The sequence below is a fragment of the Coregonus lavaretus genome (genome assembly GCF_964263955.1).
Source record: "Coregonus lavaretus genome assembly, chromosome: 10".
Taxonomy (NCBI): Eukaryota; Metazoa; Chordata; class Actinopteri; order Salmoniformes; family Salmonidae; genus Coregonus; species Coregonus lavaretus.
In genome coordinates this window covers 30,036,885-30,059,888 of record NC_139997.1, presented here as the reverse complement: position 1 = coordinate 30,059,888, position 23,004 = coordinate 30,036,885, and the positions used below count along the sequence as shown (strand labels likewise).

The 23,004-nt window shown below is 41.6% G+C and overlaps 1 protein-coding gene across 1 annotated transcript in view; it reads right to left on the bottom strand.

Moving 5' to 3' along the window:
• Positions 1 to 22,642, bottom strand: part of LOC311136079 (flotillin-2a) — a 44,925-nt gene extending 22,283 nt beyond the window's left edge. The window contains exons 1-2 of the mRNA XM_084170151.1: positions 22,508 to 22,642; positions 11,683 to 11,764 (exon numbers count right to left, since the gene is read on the bottom strand). Coding sequence (XP_084026277.1) covers positions 11,683 to 11,764; positions 22,508 to 22,556 — 131 coding nt within the window. The 5' untranslated portion in view covers positions 22,557 to 22,642. The remainder of the gene's footprint in view (positions 1 to 11,682; positions 11,765 to 22,507) is intronic.
• Between the last annotated feature and the right edge of the window lie 362 nt (positions 22,643 to 23,004).

The window sequence follows — 23,004 nt, the reverse complement described above, 5'->3', positions numbered from 1 at the left end:
CAGTGGGGAAAAAAAGTATTTAGTCAGCCACCAATTGTGCATGTTCTCCCACTTAAAAAGATGAGAGAGGCCTGCCATTTTCATCATAGGTACACGTCAACTATGACAGACAAATTGAGAAAAAAAAATCCAGAAAATCACATTGTAGGAGTTTTAATGAATTTATTTGCAAATTATGGTGGAAAATAAGTATTTGGTCACCTACAAACAAGCAAGATTTCTGTCTCTCACAGACCTGTAACTTCTTCTTTAAGAGGCTCCTCTGTCCTCCACTCGTTACCTGTATTAATGGCACCTGTTTGAACTTGTTATCAGTATAAAAGACACCTGTCCACAACCTCAAACAGTCACACTCCAAACTCCACTATGGCCAAGACCAAAGAGCTGTCAAAGGACACCAGAAACAAAATTGTAGACCTGCACCAGGCTGGGAAGACTGAATCTGCAATAGGTAAGCAGCTTGGTTTGAAGAAATCAACTGTGGGAGCAATTATTAGGAAATGGAAGATATACAAGACCACTGATAATCTCCCTTGATCTGGGGCTCCACGCAAGATCTCACCCCGTGGGGTCAAAATGATCACAAGAACGGTGAGCAAAAATCCCAGAACCACACGGGGGGACCTAGTGAATGACCTGCAGAGAGCTGGGACCAAAGTAACAAAGCCTACCATCAGTAACACACTACGCCGCCAGGGACTCAAATCCTGCAGTGCAAGACGTGTCCCCCTGCTTAAGCCAGTACATGTCCAGGCCCGTCTGAAGTTTGCTAGAGTGCATTTGGATGATCCAGAAGAGGATTGGGAGAATGTCATATGGTCAGATGAAACCAAAATAGAACTTTTTGGTAAAAACTCAACTCGTCGTGTTTGGAGGACAAAGAATGCTGAGTTGCATCCAAAGAACACCATACCTACTGTGAAGCATGGGGGTGGAAACATCATGCTTTGGGGCTGTTTTTCTGCAAAGGGACCAGGACAACTGATCCGTGTAAAGGAAAGAATGAATGGGGCCATGTATCGTGAGATTTTGAGTGAAAACCTCCTTCCATCAGCAAGGGCATTGAAGATGAAACGTGGCTGGGTCTTTCAGCATGACAATGATCCCAAACACACCACCCGGGCAACGAAGGAGTGGCTTCGTAAGAAGCATTTCAAGGTCCTGGAGTGGCCTAGCCAGTCTCCAGATCTCAACCCCATAGAAAATCTTTGGAGGGAGTTGAAAGTCCGTGTTGCCCAGCGACAGCCCTAAAACATCACTGCTCTAGAGGAGATCTGCATGGAGAAATGGGCCAAAATACCAGCAACAGTGTGTGAAAACCTTGTGAAGACTTACAGAAAACGTTTGACCTGTGTCATTGCCAACAAAGGGTATACAACAAAGTATTGAGAAACTTTTATTATTGACCAAATACTTATTTTCCACCATAATTTGCAAATAAATTCATTAAAAATACTACAATGTGATTTTCTGGATTTTTTTTCCTCATTTTGTCTGTCATAGTTGACGTGTACCTATGATGAAAATTACAGGCCTCTCATCTTTTTAAGTGGGAGAACTTGCACAATTGGTGACTGACTAAATACTTTTTTTCCCCACTGTACATACACACACAGTTGAAGTCGGATGTTTACATACACTTAGGTTGGAGTCAATAAAACTTATTTTTCAACCACTCCACTGATTTCTGGTTAACAAACTATAGTTTTGCCAAGTTGGTTAGGACATCTACTTTGTGCATGACACTAGTCATTTTTTCCAACAATTGTTTACAGATTATTTCACTAATAATTCACTGTATCACAATTCCAGTGGGTCAGAAGTTTAGATACACTAAGTTGACTGTGCCTTTAAACAGCTTGGAAAATTCCAGAAAATGTTGTCATGGCTTTAGAAGCTTCTGATAGGCTACTTGACATCATTTCAGTCAATTGGAGGTGTACCTGTGGATGTATTTCAAGGCCTTACCTTCCAACTCAGTGCCTCTTTGCTTGACATCATGGGGGAAAAAAATCACAAGAAATCAGCCAAAATTGTAGACCTTCACAAGTCTGGTTCATCCTTGGGAGCAATTTCCAAATGCCTGAAGGTACCACGTTCATCTGTACAAACAATAGTACACAAGTATAAACACCATGGGACCACGCAGCCGTCATACCGCTCAGGAAGGAGACGCGTTCTGTCTCCTAGAGATGAACGTATTTTAGTGCGAAAAGTGCAAATCAATCCCAGCACAACACAAAGGACCTTGTGAAGATGCTGGAAGAAACAGGTACAAAAGTATCTATATCAACAGTAAAACGAGTCCTATATCGACCTAACCTGAAAGGCCGGTCAGCAAGGAAGAAGCCACTGCTCCAAAACCGGCATAAAAAAGCCAGACTACGGTTTGCAACTGCACATGTGGACAAAGATCGTGCTTTTTGGAGAAATGTCCTCTGGTCTGATGAAACAAAAATAGAACTGTTTGGCCATAATGACCATTGTTATGTTTGGAGGAAAAAGACAGTGGCTTGCAAGCCGAAGAACACCATCCCAACCGTGAAGCACGGGGGTGGCAGCATCAAGCTGTGGGGGTGCCTTACTGCAGGAGGGACTGGTGCACTTTACAAAATAGATGGCATCATGAGGAAGGAAAATTATGTGGACATATTGAAGCAACATCTCAAGACATCAGTCAGGAAGTTAAAGCTTGGTTGCAAATGGGTCTTCTTTAAAATAAAAGTGGTGATCCGATTAAAATGTCAGGAATTGTGAAAAACTGAGTTTAAATGTATTTGGCTAAGGTGTAACACTACCGTTCAAAAGTTTGGGCTCACTTAGAAATGTCCTTGTTTTCCATGTAAACATACCTGAAATGAGTTTGAATAGGAAATATAGCAAAATGCATAGGAAATGTAGTCATTGACAAGGTTAGAAATAATGATTTTTAATAGAAATAATAATTGTGTCCTTCAAACTTTGCTTTTGTCAAAGAATCCTCAATTTGCAGCAATTACAGCCTTGCAGACCTTTGGCATTTTAGTTGTCAATTTGTTGAGGTAATCTGAAGAGATTTCACCCCATGCTTCCTGAAGCACCTCCCACAAGTTGGATTGGCTTGATGGGCACTTCTTACATACCATACGGTCAAGCTGCTCCCACAACAGCTGAATAGGGTTGAGATCCGGTGACTGTGCTGGCCACTCCATTATAGACAGAATACCAGCTGACTGCTTCTTCCCTAAATAGTTCTTGCATAGTTTGGAGCTGTGCTTTGGGTCATTGTCCTGTTGTAGGAGGAAATTGGCTCCAATCAAGCGCCGTCCACATGGTATGGCATGGCGTTGCAAAATGGAGTGATAGCCTTCCTTCTTCAAGATCCCTTTTACCCTGTACAAATCTCCCACTTTACCACCACCAAAGCACCCCCAGACCATCACATTGCCTCCACCATGCTTGACAGATGGCATCAAGCACTCCTCCAGCATCTTTTCATTTGGTCTGCATCTCACAAATGTTCTTCTTTGTGATCTGAACACCTCAAACTTCGATTTGTCTGTCCATAACACTTCCTCTGTCCAGTGTCTGTGTTCTTTTGCCCATCTTAATCTTTTATTTTTATTGGCCAGTCTGAGATATGGCCTTTTCTTTGCAACTCTGCCTTGAAGGTCAGCATCCCGGAGTCGCCTCTTCGCTGTTGAGACTGGTGTTTTGCGGGTACTATTTAATGAAGCTGCCAGCTGATGACCTGTGAGGCGTCTGTTTCTCAAGCTAGACATTATTGAATTTGTCCTCTTGCTCAGTTGTGCACCGGGGCCTCCCACTCCTCTTTCTATTCTGGTTAGAGCCAGTTTGTGCTGTTCTGCGAAGGGAGTAGTACACAGCGTTGTACGAGATCTGCAGTTTCTTGGCAATTTCTCACACGGAATAGCCTTCATTTCTCAGAACAAGAAGACTGATGAGTTTCAGAAGAAAGTTATTTGTTTCTGGCCATTTTGAACCTGTAATCGAACCCACAATTGCTGATGCTCCAGATACTCAACTAGTCTCAAGAAGGCCAGTTTTATTGCTTCTTTAAATCAGCACAACAGTTTTCAGCTGTGCTAACATAATTGCAAAAGGGTTTTCTAATGATCAATTAGCCTTTTAAAATGATTAACTTGGATTAGCAAACACAACGTTCCATTGGAACACAGGACTGATGGTTGCTGATAATGGGCCTCTGTACACCTATGTAGATATTCCATTAAAAATCAGCCGTTTCCAGCTACAATAGCCATTTACAACATTAACAATGTCTAAACTGTATTTCTGATCAATTTGATGTTAATGGACCAAAAAATTGCTTTTCTTTCGATATGGACATTTCTAAGTGACCCCAAACTTTTGAACGGTAGTGTATGTAAACTTCCGACTTCAACTGCCTGTCTGTCTATATGCAAAACGGAGAACACCATCGTGTTCGTGAGAGTCTCCCCTTTTCAGTGGTCGTAACAGTAGGTCAAACCGTTCGGACGCTACAGATGTTTTCGTGAGAAGGCGCATTTTCTCAAGGTCTGACAAACATCTCTCTAGCTCTGCCACCTTTCACCATGGATGCGGAAGTGTGACACTGGTGGATGTGGTGGATTGAGACGCATCCAATGAAAAAATCGGATATCTTTCAATGCATCAATCGACTATAGGGGGTTATATGACAAGGGAACAACATTCCCACCTCTTTCATTGTCAATAATTACATTTTGCCCATATTCTTGATGAAGAATGTTCAACCAAAATAGTGCTGCTAATAGCTCTATATTGAAAATACTATGATTGAAGAAAATTTGTTCAGAGATTAAATTACAACATTTAAATTCATTATAATTTCTACACACTTTCTACCTGGTTTAAGTCATTTAAATTCAGACTGGTGTATTTTTTCATGTTTTTTTGTTCGTTTGTTTACTCAGACACCCTTGGCCCATTCAAAATCTCCCTTTGGGTCACAACCCACCAGTTGAGAATCGCTGGTCTAGAGAGTATTGACAACAAAGCAATTGATTGAGTCATAATACAATGTGAATATTCATCCCAAAATGAGTTTCACTGCTCTTTCTTACACAAGAGAGATATGCATACTATATGCATATGAGCTGTGTCTACAACATGGTTAAGAACACTAACATGAAATCAATGTTAAATCCACTGACTGACAGAGCTAAAGTGCATTTAGAAGCTGGCAGAGTCCTCAGAAGCTCCCCATCAACAAGGGTTCAGTGTCCATGTCTGAGAGAGACCGAGTCAGGGGAGGGGCTGGCTGTAGCATCACTCCCCCAGGCCTCTCAGACTCCTTCTCTGCCTGTGTTATGGGAGAAAGGGATCAAAGTCTCATTGGGCCAGAGACACTAACAAGAATGCTGCATCACTAATGGGAAGCAGCTGGGAAGCTGGGATCTATGGTTACCCCCTTCAGGGCCCGGCCCATTCTCCAGCTGGTAATGGCTAACAACTAATGGCTACCAGCTAATACAGGCGGGGCTGGCTCAAAAAAACACTGCACCAGAGAAAAAATATACGTGGATATGTCATTTCTCATTTATTTAATCATCCAAAATTATAGGAAAGTGTTACTGAAATATTTAGATAATTGATTGGAAATATGAGAGGTCCAACTAGAGGCTGGACATCTATTTGTGCTCTTAAGCCAACTCCTATGGTCATTGTTGGCATGCCAAACAGAACAAACAGACCAGGGTAGATTAGGACATCTTTTGGGGTGTTTTCACATTTAGTCCTCTTTAAAATAACCGATCTCAGTCCTCTTTAAAGCGAACACTGGGGTAAAAAAAAGAAGCAAAAGAACTCAGTTCTCTTTGTATTGACACTGACCTTGCCTTTGAATGAGGACTCAACTATTTTGCCAATTCACCTATTTTGTGGACCAAGTCCTCTTTGCATCAACATTGCTATGTTTAGACATTTTTCCAACATTCACTTCATGCACTCTGGGTCTTTACAAAGTGCAGGACAAGCCATTCCATCAGGACGTGTTATCGGACAGCTAGACACAGTGCCTTCAGAAAGTATTCACACCCCTTAACTTTTTCAAAATGTTGCTGTGTTAAAGCCTGAATTTATAATGGATTAAATTGACATTGTCACACAATACCCCATAACATCAAAGCGGAATTATGTTTAGATTTTATAAATACAAATTATTAAAAATGAAAAGCTGAAATGTCGAGTCAATAATTGTTCAACCCCTTTGTTATGGCAAGCCTAAATAACTTTGGGAGTAAAAATGTGCTTAACAAATCACATGGACTCACTGTGTGCAATAATCATGTTTAACATGGTTTTTTAATGACTACCTCATCTTTGTACCCCACACATACAATTAACTGTAAGGTCGAGAAGTGAATTTCAAACACAGATACAACCACAAAAGACCAGGGAGGTTTTCCAATGCCTCGCAAAGAAGGGCACCTATTGGTAGATGAAAAAAAAAAAAAAAAAAAGACATTAAATATCCCTTTGAGCATGGTGAAGTTATTAATTACACTTTGGATGGTGTATCAATACACCCAATCACTACGAAGATACAGGCATCCTTCCTAACTCAGTTGCCGGAGAGGAAGGAAACCGCACAGGGAGGCCAATGGTGACTTTAAAACAGTTACAGAGTTTAATGGCTGTGATAGGAGAAAACTGAGGATGGATCAACAACATTGTCGTTACTCCCCAATACTAACCTAATTGACAGGGTGAAAAGAAGGAAACCTGTACAGAATAAAAATATTCCAAAACATGCATCCTGTTTGCAACAAGGCACTAAAGTAATACTCCAAAAACTATTTACTTTTTGTCCTGAATACAAGTTTCAAAGTGTTATGTTAGGGGAAAATCCAATACAACACATTACTGAGTACCACTCTCCATATTTTCAAACATAGTGGTGGCTGCATCATGTTATGGGTATGCTTGTAATCCTTAAAAGACTGGTGAGTTTTTCAGGATAAAAAAATAACAGAATGGAGCTAAGCACAGGCAAAACCTAGTTCAGTCTGCTTTCCACCAGACACTGGGAGATTCATTCATCTTTCAGCAGGACAATAACCTAAAACACAAGGCCAAATCTACACTGAGTACACAAAACATTAAGAACTTCTGTACTTTCCATGACATAGACTGACCAAGTAAACCCAGGTGAAAGCTATGATCCCTTATTGATGTCACTTAAATCCACTTTAAATCAGTGTAGATGAAGGGGAGGAGACAGGTTAAATAATTATTTTTAAGCCTCAAGACAATTGACACATGGAATGTGTATGTGTGCCATTCAGAGGGTGAATGGGCAAGACACAATATTTAAGTGCCTAAGAACAGGGTATGGTAGTAGGTGCCAGGCACACCGGTTTGTCTCAAGAACTGCAACACTGCTGGGTATTTCACCCTCAACAGTTTCCCGTGTGTATCAAGAATGGTCCACCATCCAGCCAACTTGACAACTGTGGGAAGCAATGGAGTCAACCTGGGCCAGCATCCCTGTGGAAAGCTTCTGACACCTTGTCGAGTCCATGACCCCGACAAATTGAGGCTGTTCTGAGGGCAAGGGGGAGGGGGGGGGCAATGTTCCCTCAAAGCTGTGCGCGCAGTAGCCAAGACTGCCGCGCAGCTCAGAAATATCAGCCCACAGAGAGAAGCACGAGATTGAACTTCACTCAACTTTCTAGAGCAGTGGTCACCGACTGGTCGATCCCCAAGGCATTCCTAGTTGATCGCCAAACATTTCTGTAAAAAACCCAACAATAAAAGCCTTGTGTTCCTATATTTACATTTTAGTCATATATGCAAATAGACCATTGCCATATATGGATCTGTGCCATTTACTTTGAACTGGACTGTGTTTACAGCATTAGCGGTTGTGAGTAGATGCGCTTGTTTTGAGATCAAAGCGAGAGCTGCATGTAGCCACATGTGCACATTTTATTCATATCCTTTGCTAGTTCGTGAGTTATTAGCTCAGTTACACATCATTTGTAGTCAGCAATAGGGGAGTGATTGCTTCCTACAAGAACACAAAAAATATATATTTGAAAAGCGAGTCAGGTGTATTCAACACTTTTTTTTGTCTTAAAGGGGCAGTGTTGTATTTTGAGACAGGCTTGAATAAGCTAAGAAATCAATAGGCAGAGAAGCATAATTTGTCAGATTAATGGTATAGGAATAATAATGAATTTTATTTTGTAAAGTGGTTTCTTGCATCAAACAGAACATTTTCAGTCACCGCCTTGTCTGAAGGACAAGTGGATAAACAGGTTAATGTCAAGCCCTGCATGTTTATTTTTTTCTAAAGGCTCATGGAATGTATGTCTACATTGAACACAACACATTGGCTGCTACTGTAGACTGAATGATAGAACAGCTATTTCCATTTTTAAATGTTATGGGTGCATTTTCTCCATTGTTTCTGATGGTAGGCCACTCTGGTAGGCCTACATTATGATCAAATAGCCACAGTAGCCTACTGTTAAAACTAACTTAAAGTGGGTACAGCCTCAGTATTTACAGTAAACTCACGCTGGAAGTTGCAGAGAATTCGCACAACGTTCAAGTTTGCTCTCTGCAGACCTGAAATTTGCTCAGTGCTGAAAGAAATTAGAGGGAACATTGGGGGGGGGGGGGTGCAACTCAATATTAGGAAGGTGCTCCTAATGTTTGGTATACTTAGTGTACACTGGAGTTGCTTACCAAGAAGACAGTGAATGTTCCTGAGTGGCCGAGTTAAAGTTTTGACAAATCTACTTGAAAATCTATGGCAAGACCTGAAAATGGTTGTCTAGCAATGATCAACAACCACCTTGACAGAGCTTGAAGAATTTTGAAAATAATAAAATGGGCAAATGTTGCACAATCCAGGTGTGGAAACTAAGCTCTTAGAGACTTACCCAGAAAGACTCACAGCTGTAATCGCTGCCAAAAGGTGCTTCTACAAAGTATTGACTCCAATGTTTTCACTTTGTGATTATGGGGTATTGTGTGTAGATGGGTGAAAAAAACAATTTAATCAATTTTGAATTCAGGCTGTAACACAACAAAATGTGGAATAAATCAAGTGGTATGAATACTTTCTCAAGGCACTGTACCTACTTCCATTTTGGAAGCTAATAGATTGCATTTAGTTAAAAGATTAGACAAAATCATTGTAATGAAGTCGCTCTGGATAAGAGCGTCTGCTAAAAGACTAAAATGTAAAATACTATTAACATGTAAATATGATTGGTAACAGAATAAATAGCAGAAGAATATCTGCAGATTAAACAATGATGTAATTGAAAATTGTACACCCAATGTAGGCAGCTTGCCCCTTTAAGAGCTAGATTGATTTTGCAACCTATGGTTGTGATTCTCATCAAATATGTTGTCTTCTCACACTATTCAAACCCCACAATCGAATAACCAGTTTATGAAACTTAGCCTATAGATCACATATTGCAAACAAATAATCTGAACTATAAACTCCACAAATATTTTGGCATTTCTGTACATCCTTGACAATCACTAATCAATATCCAAAAACGGCACACATTTTTTTTTTACGCGAACCTGCACAGCATCATCTTCTCTTTTGTTGCACCAATGTGAGGTGTTATTTCAGCTGAAATTGTGTTGCAGTAGTCTAGTGTGTGGTGCGGGAATAATGACAAGCGAACCTGGGGAGCTCTGTGTTCACATTGCCCTAAAAAAGAGAACCGGACCCCGGAATTCAAGCGAACCGAACTCAGACCACCTCTCGAAATGGCCTCACTTTAATTAGGTTCGGGGGCTCTTTTGAGGGATGAGAGTTCATTTGGAGTGTTCACACTGCACAAAAAATTAAGTGAACCGCACTGAGTTCCAAAAAATTGTCTGAAAGGGACCAAGTGTGAAAACACCCTTAAAAGAGCACCACAGGCAACAAACACTTGAGCCATCCCATGCCTCTACTTAACTTTATTTAGAGCCTTAATGGCAGGTATCCTAGCAACTACTAGACAAAAGACCTTGGCTGAATCCCAAATCACACCCTTCCCCTCACCCCTCCATTTGCACGTTTACGCGCGCCTCCGCCATTTGCACAAGTGTCCCAAAGCTGAGGGAGTGAAAATGATTGAGGGTGTAGGGGCTAATTAGATCCTCAGATAGCCATTTTGACCGAGCCAGCAAGGCTGCAGGCTTCAGAGCGAAGTTCTATCCCAACACGCACTGCGATATGTTTGAATTTTGCATAATTGCATACAAAAGAATAGAGAGGCGTGCCTAATTATACGTCACATGCATTTGTTGATGACTGATGTTGAGACTTGACACATGTAACAGATGAAATACCTCCCAAATTAAATGTTTAACTGTTACTGAGGTTTATATATTGTAAAACGACAGGGGGGGGGAACCCTCCGAGCGAGTTGGTAGGGGAGAGGGGGTGGTTTGGAGTTAAGTCGGGCATCATCCCCAAGACACGACAGGGCAGAGAGAGACACGGTGAGTTAAACACCAGGCAAGGCAGGTTAGTTAGCAGAATGAAAGAGACAAATAAGAGGGAACAAACATACACACAATACATTAAATCCATAACATTAACAATACTGTATAATCATGTAATAGTTAAGGGAAAATGCATCAAATAAATAGTAATGGGGTTTGTTGTGTTATGGATTTATAAAAACTGTCACTGCAAATGTTTCAATCTTTTCGACTTGATTTCACAACTATCATATGTGCTGTGGAAGCTAAAATGTTGATTTGTAAAATGTTAAATACAGGCCAACTAATATCATCTGTCTCTAGCAGGAGAACAGAATTCTGTGAGATTGAGTTTCACTTAACCTTCCCTAACCTCTGTCAGAGTGTTTGTCTTTCCACTTCAATGCTGTGCTGTAGTATGTACATGGGTTGCTGGCTGCAATGTTGTGTTCGAGAGCAGCTGAGTAATAGGTGCTGTGATGCGTTGTGTTTACACACACAGTAAACATTAACTGCTAATGGGGATGGGCCTCCACTCACACTGCAAACCACTCGTCCGGTTTATAATATAACCATAACAAATCTTATTTTCCTTTGTGTGGGTGAAGAGGCCTAAATGCAGGCCTTTTGGAGGTAAATGATGGCTGGATGTTAGGGCAGTTTATGGAGTGATTTCAGTGCCAAAAGAAACTGTCCTTGAATTCAATATTTCTGAATTTGTAATGCACAAATTTAATGATTGAATTCATAAAGTGAACTTGTATTTTATGATTTGAAACTGAATATTGCATTTCAGTTTTACAAATACATTTACATTTAATTGAATATTTAAATTCAATATATTCAGTTTCAATATGGTAAATATTGCATTAATTGTCTGTGTATCAAGTCTAGTTTCAAGCACAGACAATGAAGGCAATATTTACCATATTGAAATAAATATTGAATTTGAATAATACATTGAATTTTAAACCTGAATGCAATATTTATTCACGTTTATTCAAATTCAATTTAAGAATTCAATGGTTCACTTTGTGCATTACAAATCAAAAATATTGAATTCAAATTCAATAGGCATATCTAAATACAAATTCAGAAATATTGAATTCCAATACAGTTTTTGTTGGCACTGAAATCAGTCCATTGCATTGAGTGTATAATTCCACAAACTGTAGGCTACCTAAATCCTGTGAATGTGTTACACCCATTCCTTACCTCTGGATGTCTGTGATGAGCCACCAGGCCCATGACCAGCCTCCCACCACATAGGTCTTCCCATCGGAGCCACAGCAACCACCTGTGGGCCAACACAGACAACATGAGCATGAAATAGTACTGTATTCTACACCGAACAAAAATATAAAAACGCAACACATGTAAAGTGTTGGTCCTATGAGATGAAATAAAAGATCCCAGTAAAGTTTTATGGATAACACAGACCATTGTTACAATTATTGTCATTGCACCACAGTATCATTTATATCAGATTATTACACTATTATTAGACCACAGTAAACCCGACCAGTATCATGGTATCAGACCACAGTTTGACAGATTGAAGAGCTGAGGTACCAGGGAGGAGTGGGTGTTGTAGTGGTTAGAAAATAGGTCAGTGACTTAAGCGAACTGTGAATGTAAATAATAATAAATAATATGCCACTTAGCAGACGCTTTCATCCAAAGCGACTTACAGTCATGCGTTCATACATTTTTGTGTATGGGTGGTCCCGGGGATCGAACCCACTACCCTGGCGTTACAAGCGCCGTGCTCTACCAGCTGAGCTACAGAGGACCACTTGAAGTGCTTTGCTACAGTACTATATCAATTAACCATAAAGTCATAGGGTATCAAGTCAACCAAAGCTGTACCACCCCTCCACATGCCTACAAACAAACACAATTTAGTGTTATCCTATTACAGTGTCATATTGTATGTAGTGTTATTACTCTCTTAGTTCAGTGTATTTGTAAGACTGTTTTAGGCCTTATGTACAGTGGGGAAAAAGGTTTAGTCAGCCACCAATTGTGCAAGTTCTCCCACTTAAAAAGATGCGAGAGGCCTGTAATTTTCATCATAGGTACACGTCAACTATGACAGACAAAATTAGAGAAAAAAAAAATCCAGAAAATCACATTGTAGGATTTTTTAGGAATTTATTTGCAAATTATGGTGGAAAATACGTATTTGGTCAATAACAAAAGTTTCTCAATACTTTGTTATATACCCTTTGTTGGCAATGACACAGGTCAAACGTTTTCTGTAAGTCTTCACAAGGTTTTCACACACTGTTGCTGGTATTTTGGCCCATTCCTCCATGCAGATCTCCTCTAGAGCAGTGATGTTTTGGGGCTGTCGCTGGGCAACACAGACTTTCAACTCCCTCCAAAGATTTTCTATGGGGTTGAGATCTGGAGACTGGCTAGGCCACTCCAGGACCTTGAAATGCTTCTTACGAAGCCACTCCTTCGTTGCCCGGGCGGTTTGTTTGGGATCATTGTCATGCTGAAAGACCCAGCCACGTTTCATCTTCAATGCCCTTGCTGATGGAAGGAGGTTTTCACTCAAAATCTCACGATACATGGCCCCATTCATTCTTTCCTTTACACGGATCAGTCGTCCTGGTCCCTTTGCAGAAAAACAGCCCCAAAGCATGATGTTTCCACCCCCATGCTTCACAGTAGGTATGGTGTTCTTTGGATGCAACTCAGCATTCTTTGTCCTCCAAACACAACGAGTTGAGTTTTTACCAAAAAGTTCTATTTTGGTTTCATCTGACATTCTCCCAATCCTCTTCTGGATCATCCAAATGCACTCTAGCAAACTTCAGACGGGCCTGGACATGTACTGGCTTAAGCAGGGGGACACGTCTGGCACTGCAGGATTTGAGTCCCTGGCGGCGTAGTGTGTTACTGATGGTAGGCTTTGTTACTTTGGTCCCAGCTCTCTGCAGGTCATTCACTAGGTCCCCCCGTGTGGTTCTGGGATTTTTGCTCACCGTTCTTGTGATCATTTTGACCCCACGGGGTGAGATCTTGCGTGGAGCCCCAGATCAAGGGAGATTATCAGTGGTCTTGTATGTCTTCCATTTCCTAATAATTGCTCCCACAGTTGATTTCTTCAAACCAAGCTGCTTACCTATTGCAGATTCAGTCTTCCCAGCCTGGTGCAGGTCTACAATTTTGTTTCTGGTGTCCTTTGACAGCTCTTTGGTCTTGGCCATAGTGGAGTTTGGAGTGTGACTGTTTGAGGTTGTGGACAGGTGTCTTTTATACTGATAACAAGTTCAAACAGGTGCCATTAATACAGGTAACGAGTGGAGGACAGAGGAGCCTCTTAAAGAAGAAGTTACAGGTCTGTGAGAGCCAGAAATCTTGCTTGTTTGTAGGTGACCAAATACTTATTTTCCACCATAATTTGCAAATAAATTCATTAAAAATCCTACAATGTGACTTTCTGGATTTTCTTTTCTCAATTTGTCTGTCATAGTTGACGTGTACCTATGATGAAAATTACAGGCCTCTCTCATCTTTTTAAGTGGGAGAACTTGCACAATTGGTGGCTGACTAAATACTTTTTTCCCCCACTGTATAAACTAGTTATTTAACTGATTCACACACTTTGTCTGTCACAACAAGCCTCCTGTAGACCACAAACTAAACCCTCTCACTAAGAACTTCCCCTGGCACTTTCACTTCAACACTTGCTCCACATACATCAACCAACCACAATTGATGGTGGTGGTGACATTTCTACTGCAGGAAAGTTAGCTCACACCCAAATGAGAAATCAAGTTCTGGAAAACACAACTGTGGTAACAAATGGCAGTTATCAAAAGGGTTTTAATGGTACTAGTTGTCGGCCCCACAGGCTATGATATGAGGTCTATCCAAGAGTAAATAAACTAATAAAAGACAGCTATCACATTAAGGGGATTATTTGGCCACTCCATTCTGCAGAATCTATAGACAGGTTAGATGACGTCATGAAAACGATGCACGCGCGTTGATGGGACAGAAGTCTGTTGTTATGATTCTGGACAGTCAGATAGCTAGAAACTATGACAAGAAACTGCCATGTGGGAAATCGTAGGCGGCTCATTTCAGCTCGTATCTTGTTATTGATACCATGTCTTGTTTTGAGATGTTTTGACTCGTCACGTCTATGCTAACATAGCTAAAATTTCGCTGGCTAGCTAACAAACAACTAACGATGTATTTGAGAGAAAAGTGGTCATTGTGCAAACGTATTGATGTTTTCAATAAAAATGTCGAGAAAATATAATTTCTACGTTGTCAGCAATCTTTTGATTCTAAGTTAACCCCGCCTGTTTTGCTCCACGGTTGTGCACACATCGGGTTTGTTGCTAAACAACCCACCCATCTATTATAGCTGCTTTTCAGAAGGAGCAAATGTATCAGTTGAGGAGTGTTGAGAATGACTGTCAGCTGTAAGGGCAACCAGGGTCGTATTCAATAGGGCACACTGTAGAGAAATGTTTCATGCCAAGGGAACAGGGGTAGGTTGTCTGTTCACCTACCCAGACAAGCATGTAGAAAGACTGGTCATGGCTCACATCAACAGCATAATCCCAGAAACCCTAGACCCACTCCAATTTGCATACCGCCCCAACAGATCCACAGATGATGCAATCTCTATCGCACTCCACACTGCCCTTTCCCACCTGGACAAGAGGAACGCCTACGTGAGAATGCTATTCATTGACTACAGCTCAGCATTCAACACCATAGTGCCCTCTAAGCTCATCACTAAGCTAAGGATCCTGGGACTAAACACCTCCCTCTGCAACTGGATCCTGGACTTCCTGACGGGCCGCCCCCAGGTGGTAAGGGTAGGTAACAACACATCTGCCACACTGATCCTCAACACGGGGGCCCCTCAGGGGTGCGTGCTCAGTCCCCTCCTGTACTCTCTGTTCACCCATGACTGCATGGCCAGGCACGACTCCAACACCATCATTAAGTTTGCCGACGACACAACAGTGGTAGGCCTGATCACCGACAACGATGAGACAGCCTATAGGGAGGAGGTCAGAGATCTGGCCGTGTGGTGCCAGGACAACAACCTCTCCCTCAACGTGACCAAGACAAAGGAGATGATTGTGGACTACAGGAAAAAAAAGAGGACTGAGCACGCCCCCATTCTCATCGACGGGGCTGTAGTGGAACAGGTTGAGAGCTTCAAGTTCCTTGGTGTCCACATCACCAACGAACTATCATGGTCCAAACACACCAAGACAGTCGTGAAGAGGGCACGACAAAACCTATTCCCCCTCAGGAGACTAAAAAGATTTGGCATGGGTCCTCAGATCCTCAAAAAATTCTACAGCTGCACCATCGAGAGCATCCTGACTGGTTGCATCACCGCCTGGTATGGCAACTGCTTGGCCTCTGACCGCAAGGCACTACAGAGGGTAGTGCGTACGGCCCAGTACATCACTGGGGCAAAGCTCCCTGCCATCCAGGACCTCTATACCAGGCGGTGTCAGAGGAAGGCCCTCAAAATTGTCAAAGACTCCAGCCACCCTAGTCATAGACTGTTCTCTCTGCTACCGCATGGCAAGCGGTACCGGAGTGCCAAGTCTAGGTCCAAAAGACTTCTCAACAGCTTCTACCCCCAAGCCATAAGACTCCTGAACAGCTAATCATGGCTACCCGGACTATTTGCACTGCCCCCCCACCCCATCCTTTTTACGCTGCTGCTACTCTGTTAAGTATTTATGCATAGTCACTTTAACTCTACCCACATGTACATATTACCTCAACTAGCCGGTGCCCCCGCACATTGACTATGCAACGGTACCCCCCTGTATATATAGCCTCCCTACTGTCACTTTATTTTACTGTATATATAGCCTCCCTACTGTCACTTTATTTTACTTCTGCTCTTTTTTTCTCAACACTTTTTTGTTGTTGTTTTATTCTTACTTTTTTGTTTTAAATAAATGCACTGTTGGTTAAGGGCTGTAAGTAAGCATTTCACTGTAATGTCTGCACCTGTTGTATTCGGCGCATGTGACCAATACAATTTGATTTGATTTGATTTGATGTGCAATATCCCTCCCAAATCTGAAGAAATGCAGTTTGCCTAAGGTACTGTAGACCTGAGAGGAAATTAAATAGTCATTCCTTGCATGAACCCACCACCAAAATAAATAGCCTAGCATTTTCTTGAATAAACACAAGACTTTCGAAGCTTCCTTGCAGATCATGAGGACAAGGTTACATTTCACATTAATAAAATGTCTGTTTCTCACATGATTTATGTGTGATTCAATCATTTTATTGTGTGTGTGTGTGTGTGTGTGAGAGAAATCGACCCTTATAGTAAATTCATCTGAGGTATTCTGGCTCTGATAAAACACTACCGATGCAGGTTTAAAACACTCACAGCAAGCAGTACTATCTAAGAGTGTCAAGCATTTATCTGGCAGTTGACATTTCCAGCTTTCACGACACCCTCTAGTCCACGCGCACGCACAGAGAGAGAGAAAGAGCGGAGGGGAAGACGCTGGCTTGTCTTGACTGCAAACAATCTCTAACTTACTATTAGGCCTATAGCATGACATCTTTGCAGCAAGGGCATCCCGCTCAAAGAGAGGCTATTTACAGTGCCTTCAGAAAGTATTCACACCCCTTGACTTTTTCCACATTTTGTTGTGTTACAGCCTGCATTTAAAATGGATTAAATTGAGATTGTGTCACCGGCCTACACACACTACCCCATTTTGTCAAAGTGGAATGATGTTTATTGAAAGTTGTACAAATTAATAAAAAATGAAAAGCTGAAATGTCTTGAATCAAGAAGTATTCAACCCCTTTGTTACGGCAAGCCTAAATACGTTCAGGAGTAAAAATTAGTTTTCCTAAGTTGCATGGACTCACTCTGTGTGCAATAATAGTGTTTAACATGATTTTTGAATAACTACCTCTATTTCTGAACCCCACACATACAATTATCTGTATGGGTAAAAAAGATAAAGCAGACATTAAATATCCCTTTGAGCATGGTGAAGTTATTAATTCCACTTTGTAGTGACTGGGTGTATTGATACACCATCCAAAGATACAGGCGTCCTTCCTAACTCAGTTGCTGGAGGAAAGAAATCGCTCAAGGATTTCACCATGAGGCCAATGGTGACTTTAAAACAGTTACAGAGTGTAATGGCTGCGATAGGAGAAAACTGAGGATGGCTCAACAACATTGTAGAGAGAGTGGTTTCATCATGGTACCACATTCAGAGATAGATTAATGGCTATAAATCTAAAAATAATTCATTGATTTTAAACAAAATACACTTTCCGTTTGTCAGACAGACAAAACGAATGAGATGAAAGGCGAGTTCCTAACGAGTTCAGAAAGCCAAGCTAGAACTCTGAGACGTTCACAGTGATGGGGGCAGACATTTTGATCAAGAGAGACCTTTCGAAAATGTGCTAATTTTCTCTAACACTAAACTAAAACAAATACAGTGCAATCGGGAAGTATTCAGACCCCTTCCCCACATTGTTAAGTTACAGCTTTATTCTAAAATGTATTAAATATTTTTCCCCCATCAATCTACACACAATACCCCATAATGACAAAGCGAAAACAGGTTTAGACATTGTTGCTAATTTATTAAGAAATAAAAAAACAGAAATGCCTTATTTACATAAGTATTCAGACCCTTTGCTATGAGACTCGAAATTGAGCTCAGGTGCATCCTGTTTCCATTGATCCTCCTTGAGATGTTTCTACAACTTGATTGGAGTCCAAATGTCTGCATCATTGAAGGTCCCCAAGAACACAGTGGCCTCAATCACTCTTAAATGGAAGAAGTTTGGAACCATCAATACTTTTTCTAGAGCTGGCCGCCCGGCCAAACTGTGCAATCGGGGGAGAACCCGATGGTCACTGACAAAGCTCCTCTGTGGAGATGGGAGAACCTTCCAGAAGAACAACCATCTCTGCAGCACTCCACCAATCAGGCCTTTATGGTAGAGTGGCCAGACGGAAGCCACTCCTCAGTAAAAAGGCGCATGACAACCCGCTTGTAGTTTGCCAAAAGGCACCTAAAGGACTCTCAGACCGTGAGAAACAAGATTCTCTGGTCTGATGAAACCAAGATTGAACTTTTTGGCCTGAATGCCAAGTGTCATGTCTGGAGGAAACCTGGCACCATCCCTACGGTGAAGCATGGTGGTGGCAGCATCATGCTGTGAATGGAGCAAAGTACAGAGAGATCCTTGATGAAAACCTACTCCAGAGCGCTCAGGACCTCAGACTGGGGCAAAGGTTCACCTTCCAACAGGACAACGACCCTAAGCACACAGCCAAGACAACGCAGGAGTGGCTTCGGGACAAGTCTCTGAATGTCCTTGAGTGGCCCAGCCAGAGCCCGGACTTGAACCCGATCCAACATCTCTGGAGAGATCTGAAAATAGCTGTGCAGCGACGCTCCCCATCCAACCTGACAGAGCTTGAGAGGATCTGCAGAGAAGAATGGGAGAAACTCCACAAATACAGGTGTGCCAAGCTTGTAGCGTCATACCCAAGAAGACTCGAGGCTATAATCGCTGCCTAAGGTGCTTCAACAAAGTACTGAGTAAAGGGTCTGAATACTTATGTAAATGTTGTTTCTTTATTTATACATTAGGAACATTTTCTAAAAACCTGTTTTTGCTTCGTCATTATGGGGTATTGTGTGTAGATTGATGAGGAATAAAAACAATGTAATCTATTTTAGAATAAGGCTGTAACGTAACAAAATGTGGAAAAAGTCATGGGGTCTGAATACTTTCAAATGCACTGTATATATAGTGAAAATCTATATATGACTTTTTAGGCCATTTTGCCCAGCACCTCCCTGCTTGTCAGAGACTTCCAGTACCATTTAGCACTCATTGCATACTGACGTTTTGTTATAAGGGGTGTGGGCCATATTTCAAGATGGACGTCTTAATGCAGGGCTCCAAAGTGGAGAGGAGCAATGCTGAAACAGACCCTGGACGGATGGATTATTTCAGTGATAGAGTGGAGTGACTGACTTTTAGTCACAGCTGCTGCTCTGCTTCCCTCAGAATACTTCAGATTCCAGACAGACTCCACATACTAGAGGCCACCATGGGAATCAGTGAGAATCTACCCCTTAAAAAGCATGGCATCGCATGTTGGCTCGCTTCATGCCTGGTTGATTCATGCGCTATGGCTAGGCCTTTGTGTTTCCTAGAATTTTTTTTGCTATTTTTTATTCACAAGAAAGAGAAAATAATTTGTGCTACTAGTGTGTGGTCTATTCATAATGGACAGTTATTCCATGGAGGATGAGAGAAGATGGCCTGTGCCTCAACCTAAGTTTAACCCCCTAAACCTAACCCCTGACCTTAAACCAAACCATAACCCTAAAGTTACAAAGACAGCTCGTGTACTTTCTCAACAGCTCGCTTGCACATTACCTCTTCTGTCAGTTGCTGTATGGTCATCTAGTGACTAAAGGTAAAGTGAAGGGTCACTGTAGTGTAGATCATGTGACCATAACATTCTTCCTGACATTTGGGTTCTCATAGTCAACTAGTGACTCATCCCTCTAGTTTCAACACAATGGAAAATCCAAGAGCTGTTCTTTCATTCTGTAGTAATGAATGTAGGCCTGATCACCGACAACGATGAGACAGCCTATTGGGAAGAGGTCAGAGACCTGGCAGTGTGGTGCCAGGACAACAACCTCTCCCTCAACATGAGCAAAACAAAGGTGCTGATCGTGGACTACAGGAAAAGTAGGGCCGAACACACCCCCATTCACATCGACAGGACTGTAGTGGAGCGGGTCGAGAGTTTCAAATTCCTTGTCCACATCACCAACAAACTATCATGGTCCAAACACACCAAGACAGTTGTGAAGAGGGCACAACAACACCTTTCCCCCCTCAAGAGACAAAAGATTTGGCATGGGTCCCCAGATCCTCAAAAAGTTATACAGCTGCACCATCAAGAGCATCCTGACCGGTTGCATCACCGCCTGGTATGGCAATAGCTCGGCATCCGACCGTAAGGCGCTACAGAGGGTAGTGCGTACGGCCCAGTACATCACTGGGGCCAAGCTTCCTGCCATCCAGGACCTATATACTAGGCAGTGTCAGAGGAAGGCCCAAAACATTGTCAAAGACTCCAGTCATCCAAGTCATAGACTGTTCTCTCTGCTACTGCACGGCAAGCGGTACCGGAGCACCAAGTCTAGGTCCAAAAGGCTCCTTAACAGCTTCTACCCCCAAGCCATAAGACTGCTGAACAATTAATCAAAATGGCCACCCGGACTATTTACATTGACCCCCCTTTTGTTTTCACACTGCTGCTACTCGCTGTTTATTATCTTTGCATAGTAACTTTACCCCTACCTACATGTATTCGGCACGTGACAAATAATATTTTATTTGATTTGATTTCAAATAGACAGGAAACTGGTTTCTCAAAGAGGTTATGGTGAAAACAATTGACTTTGCACTGCACTAGGCTACACCACAAACCACATAGTCAAACTACTGCAATCTGTACATGACAAGAGTACAAACCTGATTATCTTTCTTCTCTAACCAAACCTACATAAACAATACAATCTGATTTTGCTGAGTGATTGGTAATAATCATACTATCAGTCTCAATAATAAAAGAGCATCAAAAGGGTTGATTATGATATCATGCCTAATTTAATTTATTGTGTAACTTTCTACAACAGACCAAGATAACATAGCCTAGCTACTTATGTAGCCTAGTGGACAGAGGTCTGTCCTTGAAACTGCCTGAAAATGGCATTGTAATCTTTCAAGGCATACACACAACTACATTTACCAACATGACTTCCAGTTAATTGCAGTTCTCCAGTGCTGCTACAGATCAGGGTCTGTAAAGACTGAGTCAGTTTCCAGACCTTAAAAAGACCTCACGCTACATCTGTAATGTCTCCAACTCAACTCATATGGATGAGATAAAGCAATCAGGCATACTTCCACAAATTCCATTGGTTTGTTCAGGTTTCACATGTGTCACGAGTCATGACAACCACTCTCTCATATTGCCACACTGCAAATAGAAGGCTACAGGAAGTCTAGTATCCAGAAATTACATTTTCAGATGCAAAAAGCATCTTTCTACGTTAGACTATATCTCTCAAACATAGTTATTCAAACCTATTAATATGTCCTTGTTTTTGTTAGCCAAAGTTATTTATAATACGTTTAGAGTTGTACTAAAATGTAAATGTACTGATATGTATTTCATGGGTAATATTAGTTGCAATCACTTTGGCTTTAACATACCAGGCCAAATTTCATCTGCATTATGTGTATCTGGCATGACATTTGTGGTCTGAATGTATTGGTAACTGTAAGTCGCTCTGGGTAAGAGCGCCTGCTAAATGGCTAAAATGTCAAATGTAATAGACCTGACATCACAGACGGTCGGAGCACGTCATTCATAATCACAACGTTCCTATTTCCCCAACCTAGAAATGCGCATCAATGGCTTGATTTAACACCATCCCTTACTCATAACAACGTGATTGCGATGTTTACAATCATATGGTGTGTCAGAGAAGTGTGGCATCTACAAATCAACAAAAATGTCATCCTACGCACCCAGCTCCTGACCTGAGGAACTCCTGAAGACCACATGATAACTGCCGCGTTTAAAATAACTGGGAACTCGGAAAAATACTTCAGGTCGTAAAGTCGGAGCTCTAGAAAGAGACCTGAGTTGGAATTCCGAGTTGGATGACCGTTCAAATCGATTTTTCCCAGTCCGAGCTCGTTTTTCCCGAGTTCCCAGTTGTTTTGAACGCGGCAACTGTTAAAAAATATATCTATCTAGCTAGCTAGCTAGCTAACGTCAAAGGAATAACTGTCTACATTTTCAGAATTCGTAATGACACAATGAGGTTATCCATTGCGGCAATGTGCATATCACTGTGTAAATAACAGCTGAAAGTAACAACTTACACGTTAAATGAGTATTTACAAAGTTGAAGATGAATGTAACGTTACGTACCTGAAACCACAAGGGCCTCATTTGGTCCAACAGTGTGGCAATTACCCATGTTATTTCAAAACGCTTATCCCAAACCAAGTGCGTATGTCTCATACAAGTCTTCTTCTTCTATGGTATTATGGCGGTCCACAAACAAACGTTAGAGGTGCATGCCGGGCCTACAAATCTATTTGCGTAACCCCGGTTTTATTATACTGTTTTTTTTATCGTCACTGAGGGGATTCGATTATACTGAGCCGCGGCGCACCAGTCAATGGCACGTGACTTGAAAGGGCAAAAGCGGTGAGGGAGGACCGCCCTTCTCAAATGTAACAGTAATCTGCGCCTCTCGGTCATGTCAAAAAGGCAGCATGGTGCATCGCCAAGAAACATACATCTCTGTTCCATAAAATATATGTAAAACTACCCCCAAGGAACTCCATGTAGATCTGAGGATTGGATAGGTATAAGTATAAGTGCTATAAAAGTAATACAATAATACATTACATTTCTATAGG